The 22,408-nt window shown below is 40.3% G+C and overlaps 1 protein-coding gene and 1 long non-coding RNA gene across 17 annotated transcripts in view; one reads left to right on the forward strand and one right to left on the reverse strand.

Annotated features, from left to right (window-relative positions):
• Positions 1-22,408, forward strand: part of ZBTB20 (zinc finger and BTB domain containing 20) — a 796,445-nt gene that overhangs the window by 762,284 nt on the left and 11,753 nt on the right. For 13 of the 16 annotated variants that reach the window (XM_032299329.1, XM_032299328.1, XM_032299331.1 and 10 more), the window contains one exon: positions 12,336-13,940. In XM_032299329.1, the coding sequence (XP_032155220.1) occupies positions 12,336-13,940 (1,605 nt within the window). Of the gene's footprint in view, positions 1-516; positions 6,863-12,335; positions 13,941-22,408 lie in introns of those variants that run through there. The other 3 variants (XM_032299327.1, XM_032299326.1, XM_032299333.1) reach the window with 2 other exon arrangements.
• Positions 3,933-14,966, reverse strand: LOC116565595. The gene is made up of 3 exons (XR_004275527.1): positions 14,341-14,966; positions 10,040-10,044; positions 3,933-3,945 (listed from the first exon to the last, which is right to left on the reverse strand). It is a non-coding gene; the product is annotated as an uncharacterized LOC116565595 (long non-coding RNA).

The following is a 22,408-nucleotide window of genomic DNA, read 5'->3' on the forward strand; positions in this document are numbered from 1 at the left end:
GTTCTGGGATTATAGGTGTGAGCCACCAGGCCTGGTCAAATTGTTGGTTTTTGATGCAAAATCATGTTAATAATTTATGTACTGAAATAACATACCGGAGAATAATAATTAAGCTGCGGATGTATGCTAGTGAAAAAAAAATATGACAGTGAAGTTTACTTTGGGAAAGGATTAGCTAATTCCCTAGGTATGACATTTGAAGGCCATGTACTATTATATATTCAATAGTAATCCTGTATCTTGAATTGGAGGAAGGCAGAAATTCTTTTTGCCATGCAAGGGAAGAACCTCATCAGCAATGTATGTAAGTATAAATTTAGAGACAATGACAATCCTAGAAATGCAAAATACCACTTTAGGGATCACTAAGTGATTGCTGAGCAGTGTGTCACACTCAGTGCCTGGGAGCAGCAAATCAGTACATATTTGTTGGCTGTGTAAGCTCTGGCCTTGACTCCTGTCTTCCAGCAGGAACGAGTCATGCACAACTGTGACTCAGCCACAATTAGAATATTAGTAATGCCTTAAATCTATCTCATGTACAGTTCCTCTTCCGAGGAACCTTATGTCCCTCCATATTCTGTTTGTCCCTACAACATCCCTGTGAAGCATACGCACCTTTTTACAGGTGGGATAACAGATCCACAAAGCAATAATTTAATTCTTTGTCTTCAGATGTGACATGATTGATAATCAGTATACTGACCCAGCTCGTTGTACTTACTGTTTTTCACATTATTTCAGCTTTCCTAGGCAAAGGACATATTTTATCTTTCTCATTATTATTTTTAATTAGTTTTTAGAAAAGGTGAGATAAAAACAGAATCTAACAAATAACCCATGGAGATATTTGGTGTTCTCTTTTCTTTCAAGAATAAATTAAGACCTTCTCTGCTCCTCTCTGCTGGCTCTCTCGGCAGATAGTCAAAATCCCATGCCAATTTTCAAATGAATAAGGGCTCATTCTAATAGCTGATCACAGTCCCCTCTGTTGAGGAAACAGCCTTTTAAATTCATGTCTGTACCCTGAATGAGTTACTTTTGGTTATAAACTTTAACAGTTTGACCTGAAGGTTTGTACTAATATATAACCTGGTTGTGAGTTCAGCAATAAATTTATACCAAGTATGTGAAGGGCCAAAGAGAAAACTATCGTCTTTTATTCTCTCTGGTGACCTTCACTAAATATTGCATATTTACTTTGTAAATGAGGACACCCAGTGGCCACCAAGAGAAAGTATTCTAAACAATCCTTGACACCACTGTTAACACCCCGTTATCAATGCTGATTGATAGATATTTCTGTAACATCTGTTACCAAGCAGGTTAGCTTCCCTACTTGGGCAAAAGTGATCAGAGTTTGGCCTGATCATTTTTATATCACATCATAGATTGGTCATCTCTTCTTATTTTTTATTACAAAGTATGGCTTAGCTTTGGGTTCTACTGAATCGTCTGTTGACAGGAGGACCCAGTGAGCTGTCTCTCTGGGGAAATGGAATCAGGGAGATAGAGACAGCATGGCATGTGTCAGAAATCATAAATGAAAGACCAGAGTTTGTGGGCAACTCAGTGAACACATAAAACAATTGCTTGGACTTTAAATTCATATTGAAATAGAGCTGTGGGTATGTAGGGAAATAAAGGACAAGAAGAAGAACATTATACAGAACTTCAGGGGCAGGAAAGCCCTCTCGGGGCCACACCACATAGACATATCTCAGAGTAAATGTGTGTGAGGTTCCCACTTATCAACATGTTTGTGAAATGCAATGAAGAGCTCACCAGACAAGTGCTCACATAGAACCTACACATTATAAGGAAACATGCTGGGCAGAATTGGGGATCCAGTTATAAATTTGTAGTTGTCACTGTTGTTGTGATTATAACAAGGTAAGACACTAGCCTTTGAGAGGCTTTGAGTCTTAGAGAGATAAGACAGGCACAAATGAAAAAGGAAAGAAAAGAGACAGTAACATATGTAAGAACTTATGTGGTACATGTGTGGGAAGTTCAGGTGAACTTCCCCAGCACTTCTCAACATTCAGGTACAAAAAAAATTCCCTTATTTTTCTAACGAAAATTAAACCTGAGGCCTTTGTCACCAAATTGCAAGAAACACAGTGAAGTTTTGGGACTCCCTTCTCGTCCCTAGATTGGTACAAGACTCATGAAATCTAGGGAGGGATCAGGTCCTTAGTCCATGGTGATCTCCATCATTGACATTGCTTGACTACCCCACAAAGATGCCATTGAGCCTGGTCCTTCTGTGATTGCCAGCACTACTGAACTAGCTGGGTTTACAGATGCCATCCACAGTGGTCTTTGCTGCTGACCACTGGCCCAGCCCCCAGATGATTACCGTTCCTCTCAAAGCAATGCCTTTTTATGTCCAGTCTCAAGAAGTATGGCAAGCAATTACCCCAGCTAGAGCTGTATGCAAGTAGAGAACTTGCTACCTTCCCTATTTGAGGGAAAGTTGATTGTTTTTCTCTCCAGTAATACTATCCCATTCTCTAACTCCAAAGCATCAATCAACCTCGCTCTCCTTTCCCCAGAAGGGGCCCAGATTAATAATTCATTTTAGAGAACAGAGATTAGGAAAGAAAACCCTTTGTTTTAAGGTTTCTTCTTTAGGGGTTAATGGGCTCTGAAACCACAACTCCCTCAGGCAAAGGAGCCTATAAAGTATACAGAAACCTGGAGGTTCTTTCATACAGGTGGGGGAAGGGAGAGATACCTTCTCATTAGGAAAGTTTTCTAATTCAGTGAGCACAAGCCAGAAATTAATGTCTCGGTTTATTACCTCACCAACCAGTGGAAACTAAGAAAAGAGAATTAAGGATGAACTCCAGTAATCACAGAAGGCTTCATAGAGAAGGAAGAAGTTTGAGTAGGGTTCATGAGGATGATAAAACTTGGTGAGAAGAGAAAGCACAATTACTTCAGAACTGCAGAAAAATTCAGCAGAAGAAAAGTAAAAATGAATGTAATACATGCACAGGAAAGCAAAATGGCCAACCTCTTGGATTAGCACAGAGATTTTATGTTAGAGAAAATGAAATCCAACCAAATAAGTAAAGTGAAAACAGATCATTTGAATGTTAGCTATAGCTGTAGGAGACTTCTATAGCTCAATGTTTTAATAATATGTAAATAATATTATATAAAAGAATATATAAATAATATCATAAAGATAAAATGCCTACTCATGATTAAAGTAATTACAAAGCAGCAAACCACCATGGTACATGTATACCTATGTAACAAACCTGCACGTTCAGCACATGTACCCCAGAGCTTAAAGTATAATAAAAATAATAATAATAATTACAAAGTATGCCTTCTATTTCACTTATTTACCAGAGCCTCCCAAGGTTTTGAATTCTCTCTAACATTACTTATTCTTCACCTTAGTACAAGCTAAAAAAGAACTTATGTCCTATTCATTTGTTTAAGGATTTCCTGTGCCTGGTTCTATAATGGATCACCCTAGGTGCACAGATGAATTTCAGCTACTCTCTTAACCTAGCCCATACAAATCACCTGAGTGCTTCCATTTTTCCTTGGCTTTTCCCTATTGCTTTGGGATAGAAAGTCGTTACTCCTCAGTAAAATGATCTATCATGGCTCAATTCCATAGAGAAATCTTGCATCCCCATCCTACCAACAACCAAAGATACTCTTGAAAAACAGCAGTCTCATTGGAAGCAACTTTTTTTTCAGTAAAACCCAAACAAAGAGAACATTTGAGCATGAATTTGAAGACCTGCTTCAAAAGCAGTTTCAGAATGACACAGCAATAGAGGACTAAAGGAAGTTCTATGAATTAGGAGCTCAATGATCATTTTTGTCAGAAAACTTTTTTTAATGACATTATTGAATTCTATTTTCTCCCTCATTAAAGTCCAGATAAAAGTTTTTCTGAAGTCAAAAAATTAGTTTCTTACCTAACTGTAATTCATCACTGAGTGATGATATTCTTTAAAGAAATGCCATACCTAGGAGTTAGACTGAATCTTTGAGCTCACTGAATTTAAAAACCTGTTTTTTTTTTCTGTAAAATAAGTATATGATGATGTAGAGACCACAAGAACAGATTATTAGGAATATACTGATTTTTATACACTCACTTTTTAAACTTATAATTTCTTTTTAAGCAAAACAAAAGACCTAAATTATTAGCTGTATATATAAATATATACAACCTTCTTTAAGGTCTATTCAAAGCTAAGTTCAAACAGCACAACTTTGTGAATTTAAGTAGATTTTGATTCATTTTTGTATCCCACCCACGCATGTAGCATCTCTTTATTTTTGTTCCCCAGGTTTAGTGAACAAAGGAAAAGGCTACAATAGGGCAGTAGCTAAATTTGTAAGGAAAGCACTTTAGAGAGAGAAAAAATGAAACTCCTAAAAGGTGTTTCAAAAGGTTTACAATATAAGAGGATTTAAAGGCATAAACCTCAGATTTCATTGACTTTTCTCCTTAGTCCCAGCAGGACTTCTCCCCTTCATTTTAACTTTGGAATGAGAGCATAAGTGTCTTTCAGAATATTGTCTGGAATTATCTATCCAATGCCTTTATTCACAGAGTAAAACTTAATTTTCACAAACTATACTGTAAAGTAAATTTCAACAGTTTACCTCACTGGAATCAGATGTTCAAAGTATGAAAAATTCATAATGCATATAGCATGATAATACTCAAGACTGAAGTTTTAAATTATGGTTGGAATTGGTTTCATAAAGTGGATGCTCAATCACTTGTTGATTGATAGATTATGCCCTCACTTCATAACTAAGGGATTTAAGGTGGCTTAAAAGAATATTCAATTATTGATAAATATGTAGGAAATATATTTCTATATAATACAAAAAAAGAAATCAGAGGTAAAATAAATAATTGATAATATAATGAAGCTGGTGAAAATTTTACATAGAATAGCATACCGTGAGGTCCTACATAGTTGCTAAAAGGGAGCCTAAATTTTTATTGTGAGCTCCCTAGTGAGCAGAGCCAAGAGGGAAACATGATCAGTTATGATATTCACAGGCTCCATAAAGAAAAGCAAAATGCAGCTTTTACTTTTAATACTTTTAAGTATTCTCTAGAAATGTTCCTGAGCACTGAGGTCTGGGAGAAGTTGATTAATATATATTTCAAATATCAAAGATCCTTATGGATGGATTTCTTCCATTGTATTTGATTTCAGATCATTTTGTGTCCTTATGGTTCCATTTATACTGGGGTATTCTCAGTAAATGTTTTACTAGTGAATTGGTGAAAATTCATGTGGCCCCAAAACCAACTTCATAAGTCAGCTGTATTTACAATTTTACAATATGGGCAGGCATGTCCTCATCCTTTCTTAGAGATAACAGCAGACTTAACATAAAATCAGGCAAGCCAAACACCTGGGCTAACCGAGGGAAACTGTGAGACCTCTAAAGCCAAGTAAAAAGACTTTTCTGAATTACTTTCTCCTTTAAACATGAAAATCCCGCTAGTAATATACATCTATTCTCCTTAGGTAAAGTACAAAGCTCTTATTTTTTTGGTGGAGTGAAGAGAGGAAAAAGAACTCAGGTATGGAAGATAAGTCAAGATTTGGAGATGGGCCTGAGACTCACAGGGCAAATGTTTTTCTAGTTCACAATTTTGCCTCCTTGTTCCCCATACTTGAGCTTAGTAAAACTTAGCGGCATAACAGCAAAAAGGAAGAAAGGGAGGGAGGAAAAAACAAAGGCAGGCTCCCCATTAGAAGTACTATAGATCTTGCAAGTAAACTCTATTTTGTTGGTTGATTAGATGTATATATTTAATGTTTATTTCTTATTCAAATTATACCACTATATCTAATTTATAACAGTCAAAAAATGTTAAAGGTTGTTTTCTAATTCTTCTATGGATTTGTCTTAACTGTCAAAAGGAATCTACTTGAGAAAAACAAGTTTTGCTGAACAATAGTTAGCCTCAACAATTATAAACCATACGCCGTCATAATCCAGATTTCTGCTAGTATTAGTAGCTATCTGTCTTCCCTTTCAATCCTTTTGAAAAACTCTCTTCTGAAAAGTAACTTTTCTCATTTTGGCTAACATTATTTGCTTTATCATACAAAATAGTATCAGTTCAACTTAAGTAAATGGAAAATATCAATTCAACAGACCTAATGCATCAGAGTAATGCAATCACAAACTATGCATTTAGAAGCTTTGATTATTGAAAGTAGTTACAAGTATTTTAAAGAGGGAGGCCTGAATCTCAATCCACAGCTCTTAATTTGGGTAAAACACAGACCTCTTTGAGATTTTAATGAAAGCCGCTGACCTTATTCCTATAAAAGTATAAACATGTCCATTTATTAAAACTATACGTACCCCCTAAAACCCACACATAAAACTAAGGCCCTTTAAATACTTTTAAGTATTCTCTAAAAATGTTCTATGAATGAATAAAAATTCAAGTAATATTAAAGACATGCCCAATTACAGTATTGGGATCATAAATAGAATGGTGTTGTAAATACTGTAAATAAGTTGGTAATGTTTAATATCTTTGTCTAGCTAAAATAATAAATAGTGACTAAAAAAGCACATCCAGGTAGTCCCCAACTTTCATAGCTAGGCATTCCTGCAAATATGTTTGAAAGTCAAATTTCTACAAGTTTAAAGTCAAATTTCTGCAAAATTTCAACAATTGATTTATGTTTTATGCAAAGAATTCTGTTACTGATGGCTAAAAAACGTGATGAAATCCCTGATGGTTCCTCCACACTGGGCTTAGACAATCTGGAAGATAGAGGAGAACCCTCACTGGGAGATGGCCCAAAACATCCCCCTTTTCACCCAAGAATGGGTAAGTAAAACTGTACAGCTCTCCCTTCCATAGGCTGATGACCTTCCCTAGTCTCACTACCAAGGTAGTATACAGCTGGGATATGCTAGGTATATGGAGCCGGGGTAGGAGAAAGAGATCTTGTCTGCTTGCTGCCTTCCACTTGCATGTGTGGTTTCTCCAGTGCTCCCAGCCACCCTTCCAAGACTGTGATGATACCAGTGAGATAGAAAGAGAGAGAAGGGTGGTGCACAGTCATTTGCTCTGGGTGGAACCTCTGAGCAAGAAACTAGTATACCTCCTCTAGTACAGGGATTCAGCAGGACGCCCTTGGCATATATGAATAGGTAAAGTAGATGTAACCGAGTTCTTACCCCAGGCAGGGGGTTTGGAGAATAAGGGGGCTCAGTCACCAAAATACGTCCCCCCTTTCTCCAGAGATGACTGGCTCTTCCCCAGTGTGACTTAACAAGCTGCACCTGTTTCATGTGCAGACCCACTCACCTCATCTGGTGGCCCAGATTAAAAGCTCAAAGGCTTTCTGGCCCTGCCACTTGACTTAGACTTATGGACTTGACCGAAATTTATATTGGTTTTCATTTGAGAGCTGGTGTTTCCTTCCAAGTCCAGAGACTTTAAATCCCCATCCCCCTCTATAGCATCTTACCCTTGCACTAGACTCATTTTATATATCCTTTTGCTCTCCTGATTGAGAAAGGACTGGATTTCACACCTAATTAAAAGAGATTGTATTGCCTGCTGTTTCCTTTCTTGCTCATTTTCTCTTGTGAGCAGGCAGCTTTTTATTCTCATGCTAAGTCCTATCCCTGGACCCCTGCAGCTTAAGGGACAGGCAGGAGCAAGGTTCCTGCAAAACAGAGAGTCAGGCCCTCTATCCCCAATTCCCCACAGGCAGATTTTCCCTTCAGTACTCACCCCTGCTGGAGCCCTGTCTGCGTTGTGCTCTCACAGAACAGTCACTTAGAATACATGATGACTTTCATTACTGCAGTTCCTTCCATGTTTCCAGTAAATGCCATCACAGGCTGACTCTATATTTTTACTCTAGTGAAAAGGAGGTAGGTTATTATTTTAAAACAGAGAACTATTTTTATCACTTTTTCATTTTGCCGTTAGTTCTGTGTTCATAACACTGTGCATTTTTTATTTCGGGTGGGGAGGATCCCCAAATACACATAATCACATAATCTATGTAAAGTTTTTCGGTTTTGTACAGTTGATAGGGTTGGGGTTTGGGTTTTTTTTTTTTTTTTTGAATAGCCCAAATGCCTATTCAGTGCCAATCTAAGAAAGAATAGAGTTAGCATTTTCACACCATTCCTTCCTATACACTCCGTGAATAACCATCTAATCAAGATTTGTTTTCAATGGGGGACAAATCTTCTACAGTAGAGTATTTCAGATTTATTCCATTGGAATCTATACATTAATGCCCATTGGATGAAAAGGACATGCTCACAAAAGCCTGGACTTTGCCTTACTGTGGCAGAAACTTTTTCCCACTGTATTAGTGTTAAAAATAAAAGAAAGCCTGGGAAAGGAATTGCCTCAGCATTGTGTGCTGGAGGAATGAGGTGTGCTTGAATGGGGAGGCAGGGTCCCCCTTTGCATCTGTACTCATATCAGCAAAAACGATTCAGCTTTTCATGGCTGTTCACTGCAGTGTGGGGCCAGTGTACTCAGGGAGATATTTAAGAATTGTGTCTACAAAATTCGACCAGGCATTTCAGGCCAGGTTGTGTACGTGTGCAGGTTTAAGTTTGTCTCTGTGGTTTTTAATGAAGTTGGTGGCAATATTATCGCAATAGTCTAACTCAGACTATTTAGTAGATAACTTGATTGTTTAGATGAACTAAATTTGCAATCCAGTCTGGTCAAACAGTTTGTGTTTTTCTCATGAACTTGTGTGTTTGTGTGATTATGTATGTTCACTTCTCATCTCTAAAGCAACCTTCGTCATTACTTTCAGCATCTTTCTTTTTTTCTACTGAGAATTAAGATAACTCTTGATCTTTGAGCACTTCAAGTTTCATTCCTCAGTGATCCACTGTTACGCAGTGGAAAAAGCATTAAGAGGCATAGGTTCTAATCCCAATCCTGCCACTTGCTACTGTGTAAAACTTTGGGCAAGTCATTTAAACATTTTGAGAGCCTCAACTTTCTCTTATATGAAATAGTAATAATAAGACCTATCCTGAAGGGCTAGGCATGGTAGCTCATGCCTGTAATCCCAGCACTTTGGGAGGCTGAGGCGAGCAGATCACTTGAGGTCAGGAGTTCAAGACCAACCTGGCCAACATGGTGCAACACCGTCTACTAAAAATACAAAAATGATCCAGGTGTGGTGGCACACGCCTGTAATCCCAGCTACTCGAGAGGCTGAGGCATAAGAATAGCTTAAACTCAGGAGGTGGAAGTTGCAGTGAGCTGAGATTGTGCCACTGCACTCCAACCTGGGCAACAGAGCAAGACTCTGTAAAAGAAAAAAAAAAAAACCTGTCCGGAACACATATAGGATTGTTGTAAGGAATAAATGAGATGTTACATGTAAAAGAGTTGTATACACTGTCAAACACTACATGGATACTAATTATTATGATAATTGTGATAGGGCTAGAATTTCCCAGAATTATCTGAAAGAAAACTCTATCATATATGACATCTCTAGTGTTATTGCTGTAACTAGTGCGATGAGCAAATGTGTGTTAAAAGAGTGTTTTCAGTTGTGTAGAAAAAAATGTAATAAATCCATCCTACAAAGAGGTGATCACAGACACAACCAGTTTTACCACTTACTGTTTTACTTATATGAAAGAGACCTTGGTGATAGTAAAATTGTATATAGAAAATTACACATCATAGTGCCAAAATAGTTGTTTTACTTCTTGCATCGTGACGTATAAAAATATAAGTTCTTGGCCAGGGGTGGTGGCACTTTGGGAGGCTGAGGCAGGCGGATCATGAGGTCAAGAGATTGAGAACATCCTGGCCAACATGGTGAAACCCCATCTCTACTAAAAAATACAAAAATTAGCTGGGAGTGGTGGCATGTGCCTGTAGTCCCAGCTATTCAGGAGGCTGAGGCAAGAGAATTGCTTGAACCTGGGAGGCAGAGGTTGCAGTGAGCCAAGATCATGCCAGTGCACTCCAGCCTGGTTCCTGGCAACAGAGAGAGACCCTGTCTCAATAATAATAATAATAATAATAATGAATTATTTAGGTTGGCTGACTGAGGCTATGTCAAAGCATCACAGCCTAGAAACATGAAAACCATGCTAAGTCATGGATAGGTGTAAAAGTAGCTGGAGGTAGTACTGGGCAAAGCCTTTCACACAGCTTTACAACAGAGCCGTGGATCCTTAAGGGCCAGACCTCATTCAGGGGCAAACTATGCAATACAGTGAAGCAGTTAAGAGGGTGAACTCTAGAGCCAGACTGCCTGAGTTTAAATGCCAGTCTACCAGCAATTGCCTGTGTGTACTTGAGCAAGTTGCTTAATTTCTCTGGCCTCAGTTTCCTCACCTATAAAATGAGAATAACATCATCTACTCCCCATGGTTGCTGTGAAAATTAAATGAAATCATACACATAAAGCAGTTAGAACAGTAACCCCTAAAAAAAGTTATCTTGTGATTACTATTGTGGTATGTCTGTATGGTGAACTCAGCAAGAACTTGAAATTTGGTCTGCTGCTGATTGAGTTCCTGAACAGCCCTTCCTGGGTTATGTGTGCCTTCCTTTAGGGCCATACTTTGTATTAACACAGTTACAGGAGATTCACCTTAACTTTTTAATCTGCTAAAGAGAACTTATCTTACATCAGTTAAAATGATGGAATCTGTACCCTAATACAATATTTTAGGCATATAACAGACATGATAAGAGTCAGAAGAAGAAAGAATGTTCTTACACAAATTAGCGCAAATTGTATTATTGAACATTTATTAAGTTAAGCTCATACCATGTGAGGGTGATTGAGTGAAGCAAGGTAGAAAAGTTCACTGAATTCAGTTTCCTGAACAAGTCTTCTATCCCCATGTAGAGCAGAAAGATTGTGAGGAGGCAGGCCTTCTTCCCATCTGAAGGCTGTTACCTCTCAGGTGGCTTCTCACAAGACAGAGAGATTTGGGCCACAGGCCAACAATCAGTGCTTGGGCCATTTGGTTTTGAAAGCTCACTTGTTTCATTTTCCCTAGCTGATTGTTTAGTTGTAAAGGCAAGAAGGAGGAATCTGATTGAAGCATTATTTGGAGGGCAATTCTCTAGAGTCATCCTAGAGGTGAGCTAGAAAACTAATAAAGCCCTAAGACCTACTGCTATAGCCACCTGTTTTGTTTCTCATTCTGAATCCAAATCTTATCAACATTATCCCTTGTCATACAGCCTACAGTATAGGAGTGGTGCTGGGTCAGGCTATCTGCAGCCTCCACGTAGCTGCTGCCTTCCCCCTGGGAGCTGTTTAATACTTCCCTGAGGCAAGTACATGAAGCACCCTATTACCCAAGGAGATCGTATATCCCACTCCTGGTTTACTCCTGCTATCCTGGCCTAATTATTAACAATGTTCCCTTTCACTCTTGAAAGTGCCACATTTGAATAATAGATATGATCACCAAGGTACTCTAGTCTCCTGGGTAAGAACTGCCATCTCTGACCTTTTTAACATTCCTTCTTCATTAAGCCTCAGAAAATTCAGAAAACCATCTATATCACATGCAGCCACCCTAGAAAGTGCTCAAACAGGTTGTCAGAGACGACCAAGAAGAATGAGTAGATAGAGAAAGCCGTGGAGTGCCCCTTTAACTAGCAGATTGCTTTCTGTAGCCTATCAATCATCTGGAAAACATGGTAGTGACTGTTTGGTAGACATCTTAGTCTGCGTTGAATTTTCCAAGAATTTTTGCATACGTGTTGTAGGTTTTGATAATATGCCATATAACTTAATAGGAAGGGGGGTTGTTTGTTAACTATGAATGTGGTCACTGTGTATAAATAAAATAAGGGACTTTGATAAGTTGGGTGAGATGTAAACTTTCCCAAGGGACCTCGGCTTGGGCCTGTCTAAAGTGGAGGCAAAGTAAATAAATACATAAATAAACATAAAGTGGAGGTAGAGTGTTCATAAGAACAAGTCTTCATTTACCTTTCAGTTCTTTGCTTTAGGAATAGCAGGCAAACCAACCATTTTGTTATTGGGCCTCTCTACCTCAGCTGCAGCTCTGGGGAATTAATATGGATGCCCAAAATGGCTGCACCACTAAGACCGGAATTGGAGCAAAATTCAAGGCCTTATTCCCTTAGGCCATCATACCTGCTGCTTGTATGCCACAGCCTGTCCATCTCCCTGCTTGCCTATGTAAGGGCGGTGCTTCTAGGAGCCATGACCTTTACTCACCTGAAACCTAGGTGTTAGGAATGCAGCCAACTAGATCTGACCCATGCCCTATTTTGTGTCTGCGTTGACATGCTGCAGGTGACATCAGTTGCAAGGGGATGACCGAGCGCATTCACAGCATCAACCTTCACAACTTCAGCAATTCCGTGCTCGAGACCCTCAACGAGCAGCGCAACCGTGGCCACTTCTGTGACGTAACGGTGCGCATCCACGGGAGCATGCTGCGCGCACACCGCTGCGTGCTGGCAGCCGGCAGCCCCTTCTTCCAGGACAAACTGCTGCTTGGCTACAGCGACATCGAGATCCCGTCGGTGGTGTCGGTGCAGTCAGTGCAAAAGCTCATTGACTTCATGTACAGCGGCGTGCTACGGGTCTCGCAGTCGGAAGCTCTGCAGATCCTCACCGCCGCCAGCATCCTGCAAATCAAAACAGTCATCGACGAGTGCACGCGCATCGTGTCACAGAACGTGGGCGATGTGTTCCCGGGGATCCAGGACTCGGGCCAGGACACGCCGCGGGGCACGCCCGAGTCAGGCACGTCAGGCCAGAGCAGCGACACGGAATCTGGCTACCTGCAGAGCCACCCACAGCACAGCGTGGACAGGATCTACTCGGCACTCTATGCGTGCTCCATGCAGAATGGCAGTGGCGAGCGCTCTTTTTACAGCGGCGCAGTGGTCAGCCACCACGAGACCGCGCTCGGCCTGCCCCGCGACCACCACATGGAAGACCCCAGCTGGATCACACGCATCCACGAGCGCTCGCAGCAGATGGAACGCTACCTGTCCACCACCCCCGAGACCACGCACTGCCGCAAGCAGCCCCGGCCTGTGCGCATCCAGACCCTAGTGGGCAACATCCACATCAAGCAGGAGATGGAGGACGATTATGACTACTACGGGCAGCAAAGGGTGCAGATCCTGGAGCGCAACGAATCCGAGGAGTGCACGGAAGACACTGACCAGGCCGAGGGTACCGAGAGTGAGCCCAAAGGTGAAAGCTTCGACTCGGGCGTCAGCTCCTCCATAGGCACTGAGCCTGACTCGGTGGAGCAGCAGTTTGGGCCTGGGGCGGCGCGGGACAGCCAAGCTGAACCCGCCCAACCCGAGCAGGCTGCAGAAGCCCCTGCCGAAGGTGGTCCGCAGCCAAACCAGCTAGAAACAGGCACTTCCTCTCCGGAGAGAGGCAATGAAGTGGAGATGGACAGCACAGTTATCACTGTCAGCAACAGCTCCGACAAGAGCGTCCTGCAACAGCCTTCGGTCAGCACGTCCATCGGGCAGCCATTGCCAAGTACCCAGCTCTACTTACGCCAGACAGAAACCCTCACCAGCAACCTGAGGATGCCTCTGACCTTGACCAGCAACACACAGGTCATTGGCACAGCTGGCAACACCTACCTGCCAGCCCTCTTCACTACCCAGCCTGCGGGCAGCGGCCCCAAGCCTTTCCTCTTCAGCCTGCCACAGCCCCTGGCAGGCCAGCAGACCCAGTTTGTGACAGTGTCCCAGCCCGGCCTGTCGACCTTTACTGCACAGCTGCCAGCGCCACAGCCCCTGGCCTCATCCGCAGGCCACAGCACAGCCAGTGGGCAAGGCGAAAAAAAGCCTTATGAGTGCACTCTCTGCAACAAGACTTTCACCGCCAAACAGAACTACGTCAAGCACATGTTCGTACACACAGGTGAGTGCCGCCCTCCCCGGAAGCCTGGCAGCAGGGGCTGAGGGGTCTATGGGAAGGCAAGGTAAGAGAGCAGGTTGAAGGGAAGGTTTGGGGTCATCATTTCAGATTCTAAAGAGACCCCACCAAAGCCTCTTCTAAAAGCCCCAACTATGTTCCTCCCATCATAAGAACAAAGCACCCTGCCACCAAGAGACACCATCACAGAAACCCTTTATGGAGAAGGGATGTCCTAGGGATGTCCAGACTGCCGAACAGAAGACTTGAGGCATCATATAAGCCATATTCAAGTATTTGTGTTTCGGAGGCAGCATATTGTAGTCAGGAAGAGCTCGAGCTCTAGAGCAAGATGGCTTGGCTTTGAATTCAGGTTTAGCCACTACTAAACCTTGTCACCTTCTACACTTCAGTTTCCTTGTCTATAAAATGAAAATAATATTGATACACCTTCCTTGTAGTGTTGTCTTGAGAATAATTATGTGAAGTCTTTAGAGTAGTTCTTCACACATAATAAGTGCTCTATAAGTGGTAGCTATTATTAAGATGGTTAAGAGGCGTAGACATTCAGTTGGTATAGTTTGGCTCCAAAAGGTAGAACTAGACCAATGATTGGATGCTATCAGGAGATGCTTTCCACTAAATAAAAGAAAAAGCTTGTTAACAATCAGAACCTGCCCTAGTATCAGAGAGACTGCTTTTAAATTGAGTGCATTTCTATAATTAGAGGCATTCAAGAAGAGAATGGATGAATATTTTTAGGAATTTTGTACACAGGATTCAGTTAACAAGATAAGTAAGATCGTGTTTCATCCCTGGATTCTGTGATTCCAGAGCTAAGATCTCCTGACCTCTCAGCCAGTCCTTTTTCCTAGCTCCATAATGGGACAGAGATATGGAATTCCCATAAAATTGGGCATTCCATCGATGTGCCTCCATATAAGTGACAACCTAAGCGATTGTGATTTCACATAGATTCTCTTGGACCTAAGTATACCTACAACAGTAATGATAATTATATTTGAAATTCTTTTTTTCTTTTCTTTTCTTTTTTTTTTTTTTTTTTTTTTTATGAGACGGGGTCTCACTTTGTTGCCCAGGCTGAAGTGCAGTGGCATGATCTTGGCTCACTGCAGCCTCAACCTCCCCGGCTCAAGCAATCCCCCGACTTCAGCCTCCCAAGTAGCTGGGACTACAGGCGCATGCCACCACACCCATTTAATTTTTTTTATTTTTTGTGGAGATATGGTTTCACCATGTTGACCATGCTGGTCTCAAACTCCTGAGCTCAAGCCATCGGCCTGCCTCAGCCTCCCAAAGTTCTGAGATTATAGGCTTGAGTCACTGTGCCTCAGAATACCCCTATTAAATGATGAATAATTTACCAGGGAAAAGTTATATGCTTGAATTCTGTTACATGAAAACAAATTAGTTTGTCAAAACAACCTTGTTTCCCAGATCAGCTAGTAGGAATCCAAGAGACAGGGCATAAAACAGCAAAGTTTAGATTGAGGACTGAAGGGAAAGAAAACAACAGAGACGGAGGCAAGGCATCAGACTTGGAATTGTACAACTGAAATGGAACATTGCTTAAGATAAACTTTGCCTTCTTTGCAGTGTTATTTAAGTCAGGACATTATGTACATTCATGTGCGTACTTTTATGAGAATCAGTTTTTCAAGATCACAGTATTCACATTTCCCAATAAATAAAGTGACTCACTACTAAATTTAGGAAGAAATTGGGTAGTGGTAAGTCACTATGTTTATTTGGGATAAATGTGAATGCACTAATAACCTGAGGTCAATCACCAGAAATTTTTCATGTGGTATGGGTATCACCATTATTAGGTGAATTAATCAAATAGTAATGTGTTTATTTTGAGCAACTTATGATTTGTAGAGTGCTATCACATAGTGTGTATCCTTTCCTCCGCCAGATAGCTGATTTATAAGGCATTAAAAAGGATCCTCAGAAGGGATATAGGAAGGACCATTTGTGAAAGTGTCTCCTTAGCCAAAGTTGACTTTGCTGTTCTTGGATCCATAAGCATACCTACTCTCCCCTCTGTACATCTCTTCAAGTAGACCTATCAGATATAAAATTCACACATTCTATTAGATCACATAGTGAAATAAGGCTTTAAATTTGTAATGTAAAATTTTCAGTGTACTACCAAAAAGTATCTTCTTGATGTATAAATACATTTCTCCAATGGATTCACCAAAGGATTCTCTGGTTAACCAAGATAACTAGATTTGGGCATGAGAAAACCAGCAAAGGATTTGTACACTCAGACATTATAGATGCAAAAGCTATAGGTAGAGTTATTTTATAAATCTGAGTTATGCTTAAAGTGTGGACTTCAGTTCTCTAGTAAATTCTGAGCATCTTCGGTAAGTTATGAATGTTGTTGTAATGGTGTGTATAATATAGCCCCATCTGAAAATCATCTATCAATCAGGCACCCAGTTTAAAAGAAGTAATGCTCTTCCCTTTTATTCCAGAATTATTTGGCAGTGGCAGTTTGGAAATCCTGTCTTTCCAGACTTTTATCTAACTGAAGGGGCCCCTAACCTAACAAATTTTTAGAACAATTGGTCTAGATTTTCAAAAGGCATGACAGCTGGAACATGTGGAAATAATTCAAGACCTGAATTCATTGTAGCTCACATTTCCAAACAAAGTTCTTTACAATGTCTGGGGAAAACATTTTAAAAAAAAGAGGAGCCTCACAACTTTCCAAGAGCCTAGTGGAAGTGATAAAAATTCAGAGCAAAATGTCCAAATGTTAGTATAGAAAGATTCTAGAGAGCACGGAGATATTTCCAAGAGTAGGTTTGGACTCAGTGTTCCCACCCATATTCTAACCAAAAGGATCCTAAAAAGAAATAAAGCTTGACAAAGTTAAAAATAAATAACAAATTTGGGTTTTCTCCATCACAGCTACTATGCAAACCAATAGATCTGCAGAGTGACTGGTTTAGCAATTCAGTATCTCCAAAGTTTAATATAGATGGTACTTGCTCTCAACAACTGCAGAGATAAGTTGTGTGTGATGATACACAACTATGGTCCCAGATACTCAGGAAACTGAGGCAGGAAGGTCTCGTGGGCCCAGGATTTTAGAGGCCAACCTGGGTACCCATCTCTTAAAAAAAGAAAAAACCTGAAGAGAATCAATTCTAAGATTCAGATTCTAATTACAATTTTGTAGTGCTCTATGTTAATATTCCACATTATTGAAAGAAAGTGTTTGAAGCCAGGCATGGTGGCTCATGCCTGTAATCCTAGCACTTTGGGAGGAAATGGTGGGAGGATCACTTGAGCCCAAGAGTTTGAGACCAGCCTGGACAACTTGGCAAGACCCCAGCTCTACAAAAACTATAAAAATTAGCCAGGCATGGTGCTGCATGCCTATAGTTCCAGCTACTTGGGAGGCTGAAGTGGGAAGATCACTTGAGCCCAGGAGGCAGAGGCTGCAGTGAGCGGAGATCACACCAATGCACTCCACCCCAGGCAACACAGCAGGACTCTGTCTCAAAAAAGAATAATAACAAATATTTGAGACAAAGATGTAGCATGTCATATTGATTTTGGAGCTAGGCTCTACCTTTAAGAATCAAGGAAGCTTTAATTATAAATCATATTTCATAGTGAATATAACACAGAAATTTTAAGTGGAGGCATAAATGAAAGATTATTGTATTGGGATTAGATGATTTGGATCCGGTTTTGTTTCTTCTAAAGGGCTATGTGTCCTTCAATGAGTCAGTTGATTTCATAACCCTCAGTTTCTTTGAGTTTAAAATAGAAATGATTTTTTTTCTGCCTTTTGAGGAGTTTTAAACGTATGATCCATGTGAGAGTTTTTCAGAAGAGGCAAAGTGTTACTTAATTAAAAAAAAAAAAATCCTCATCATTATTACTTTTTGCCCCTACCACCCAGGAGACACTGAGTTTCTTTGCTCTGTTTCTTGTCTTTGAATAATACACATTTGATATGTGCCCTTCCTCTTCGGAATTTAAATGCTGAAACTATGTTATACTCCTTGGCTTTCTCTTGAATATTCTTCATAACAAGGATATTTTTATTTCTTAACAATTTTTATAAGAGTAAAATAAAATTCCTCATCTAAATACTCTTTATCAACTGCTAAACAAACCACAGTAGGACTTCATTACCTCTAGAAATTTCTTTCATTCACTTAATGCAGCTTCATAAAAGTTGTGAGAAAGGAAACTAAGAATTAAGAGCATGTTTGGAAGCAACAGAATTCAAGAAAAAAACAAACCATCCTGTCAGGGAACAAAGCAGTCCTCCTGTCTGCCCCCTTCCATCAAGAGAAAAAACAGAAGTCAATAATGGAATGGAAATGAAAGGGAAAGATAGAGAATATAAGAAGAATAAGCCTTGGTGTCAACATGGATGTGAAAGGCAAGCAATAGGGAAAATTCAACGATAACCCTGGAACAGTGTGATCCCCGCACTAGCAGCATGCAAATTATGTTCCCCCTCTTTCACCCTCACCCTGGATGTCCTGAGTCAATCACTCAGGTGATGGATCCCAACAGTCTGTGTAACAAGTCCTGGTTCATGCTGAAGTTGAGAATCAATCCCTTAGAGGGCTGAGCCTAGGTAATTAGAAGAATGGCATCAGATTGCTTTTGTTACATAACATCATTCTTTAAAATTCCACAAATAAGAATCTGTTTAGAAAAAGTAAATCAGGCTGGGCGTGGTAGCTCACGCCTGTAATCCCATTGCTTTGGGAGGCCGAGGCGGGCGGATCACAAGATCAGGAGTTCAGGAATTCAAGACCAGCCTGGCCAACAAGGTGAAACCATGTCTCTACTAAAAATACAAAAAATTAGCCAGGCATGGTGGCAGGCACCTGTAATCCCAGCTACTCAGGAGGCTGAGGCAGGAGAATCACTTAAACCTGGGAGGCAGAGGTTACAATGAGCCGAGACCACGCCACTGCACTCCAGCCTGGGCAACAGAGTGAGACTTCATCTCAAAAAAATAAATAAATAAAATAGGAAAAGTAAATCAAAATTATAGATCACAGCTTGATTTTGTAGTGGAATTGTATCACAGAAACTAACCACTCACACATAAGAAGTAAGTTGAGTCTTCCAAATTACATGGCAAATGTATCCCTTCTGATACTTAGCAGTACTGACTTGTATTATTAATATTATCATGTGTTATCTTTACACCTTCACATTAGAATGTAAACCCTGTGAGAGCAGAAACACACACACACAGACATACCCTTCATACACATATATATACATGTATATTATACTTTTATATGCTCATTCATTTGGTGAATGTGCACATTCACCAAGAACCACCTGGTCTGTAAAACCTATCGAAATAAAATAAATAAAAGAAAATTTTAAATGTGAACATGCGTTCCAGGAGAATTTAATTCAAGGAACTTATACACAGATACATTCTTTTCACAGCAAGACTTTTAAATTTTTTTGTTTTGCTAGAGAATATATTGTACACATATCTGTGTTCACACTTTTTTTTTCACCCACAAAAGATAAAATGTTTTGGCCTTTTCTGAATCATATTATCAACAGCCCATTCATTGGTGACTGTTTTTAGCCCATTGGTATCCTCTGCACATATGATAATTTTGCGTATTACTTTGAGAAGGTCAGCTATTTCAGCCATGATTTCAATGTAAATAGACATAGTAACTATGGTAGCATAACAATGTTGGTGATTGGGCTATAACAGTCATATCAAGATAATGTGTTAATCCTCATATGGAGCTTGGACTACTAATTATATCAAGCCAGTGGGTGTAAAGGAACAAGTATAAGGCTTGGAGTGAGAAAGCCATGATATTACCACTTTCTGACTGAGTGACTTTGGGTAAGTTCTGTAGTCAACCTGAGCCTCAGTTTTTCAGATCTGTAGTATTTACTTTAAATGGTTGCTCTGTGAATTAAATAACATAATTTATATGAAAACACTTAATTATGAATCCTGTAAAATTATCACAGCCATTAATGTGTTATAGTAACATCACACATTTTGCAGCATAATCCAGAGAACAAGGAATTGTTAACGGGAGAGGAAGATAATCTGGTTGGACTGGTAGTATATTCTCAGGTGTGACTGACTTCTTAGGTGACCTTCAAGATGTTAGTACAACTCTCTAATTGGAGATACTATCTTCTGGGGATGTTAATATCCACTCTAGTCACAAAGTTGTAAGAAAAGTCAGGTTACATGGGTGGAACTCTCCAAAGCTCTGCTTAAAACTAAAATATCTTAGTTGTCACTGAAGCCACAGATATTTTGTGAATGCAGCATGCTCCCAATAGGGAGTCCCTCAGCCTCACAGTCCAAGCTGGCAACAGGATCACATCCCCAGGGAAAGACCAGAAAGGCTGGCAGGCGGTCACACCACTGATATCTCAGGCGTGTGAGCCCCCCTTTAACCAGACTTCTCTGGATGGACACTAGACTCTGCAGCCAGTAAAAGCGCCATCTGATTCCATCTGAGCGCACTTCCATTGTTAATACTGAACCTTTCCCATTTTCTGGTCCAGTCTGAATGCTCCCCATTCAGAGGACCTGCACTTTCAAGTATTCCTTCTGCTCTCCTCACCCATGGCCACCTTCCATTACCCACCTTCTCCTCTTTTTCCTGCTTCCTTGCTGCCTGCTGTCTCATCAAGCACCCTGCCTTGGTTTTTTGACCTGTCACTATACTCACGAAAGAGGAGGGCATTGTGCTCGGGCAGATGATGGGAAGGCAGAGAGAACAGGAGAGTCAGGTAGCAATAGTGCTTCTGAAAAATCTCCTGATAACAGCATTCATTGTCCTTTTCACAGCTCAGGAGAAGCCCTGGTTAAAATGAGGGGGAAAAATCAGTAGAATAAGTGGGTTCTGAGCTCCCAGAGCAAGAGGTTGGTATTCAAAATTGGGGGTCTGTACCCATTAGGATGGCTTTTACTTGAACTTTGTGAGCTACAGGCAGAACCCTTTGCATCTTCTAACCTAAGCAGTATCTTTCTTACTCTTTTTTTTTCACTTGTCAGTCATGGCAGAGTAAGTGTCAGAGCTGGTCCATGAGAAGAAGGTGATGAGGAGGCATTGAAAAATTGAGAAAAATGTATACTTTTACCATGCCCAACACCCTTGGCAAGCAGTAAAGGACACCACCTCCCCCTCAATTTCTTCCCTTGCTGTTTGGTTTCTGTGCCTCTAGTGCTCAGTGCCTGCTTTCCTAGGAAATTCTCTGTGCTCTGTGCTGACATTTTATCCATATACCACTTCTTGCCTTTTGCATATATATTTGAGAGAGTAGGCTATACCCTAAACTCTGAATTACATAGCTGCAATATAATCACTGGTTTTATTGATTATCTGAAATTTTTTTTAAAATTCAGGATTGGCTTCTGTATGCCATCCACATCCTTTTGCAGTTGGTTTCATTTATCCTTGGTTCCTTCGTGATGAATGGAACAGTTTAATTTTTCTTAAAATGACCACATACTCTGTACTAAATGCTTTATCTCTTCAATTTTGAAAACACCTTCATGAGACAGGTACTTACTATATTATACTCAAGTTATAGATAAGGAAACTGAGGCTTATAGAGGTTACATTACATGCCCAAGCCACTCAGCCAAGGAAATAGAATTCATATCTGACTCCTACATCTATATAGCCCCAAAATGGATCATTTTAAAGTGAAGGAACTTATATGACCTTCCCCTTGATGTTATAATTCAAGTATCCACTTTTTACTTTGTGTCCCCTTCTGACAAATCAGGCTTGCCATTCCTGACCATAGGCTTAAACCTGAAAAGCCATCTCTTACCATTTATCTTCACTTTTCCCTTCTTTACTTGGAGAGCAACAATCAACAGATCTCATCCGTTTTATGTGTATAATGTCTAAAACCATTTTGGGATTGCTGTAAGTAATATGCAAGAAAATAGTGGGAAAAAAATGTTTATTGAAACACAATAATTCATCACTGCTGGGTAGTCACCCATTTCACATTTATACATACACAATGAAAGTTGTGAGCACCTCACTAATCTGAAAATATACCCCATTTAGTAAGACAGTTCCTGAAATACCTACACTCCACCATCACAGCACCTGAATAATTATAGAGAGTACCTTCCTTTAAGGAGCTCCCAAGTGCTTTGCAAACATTTCTCCTTATTAAGTAACATACCATTGTTCTGTGGCAGAGACGGAAACAGGATACTTTGTCTTATTTAAAATGTGGGATTGTGAATATGTTCAGTGACTAAGCAGGTTGCCTTCGCGTCATTCACTGACAAAGCCAGGATTAGAATCTTCAGGAGTTGTGGTCCACCATGGGCTGAGGACCACTAAATCCACAAAGGACCATGTAGCAAGCTCCTGGTTCAACTCTTCACATACGGAAGGTGAAACAAACCCAGAGAGATGAAAACACTTAAA

The sequence above is a fragment of the Sapajus apella genome, unplaced genomic scaffold (assembly GCF_009761245.1).
Source record: "Sapajus apella isolate SASKATOON/1434 unplaced genomic scaffold, GSC_monkey_1.0 scaffold40, whole genome shotgun sequence".
Lineage (NCBI taxonomy): Eukaryota > Metazoa > Chordata > Mammalia > Primates > Cebidae > Sapajus > Sapajus apella.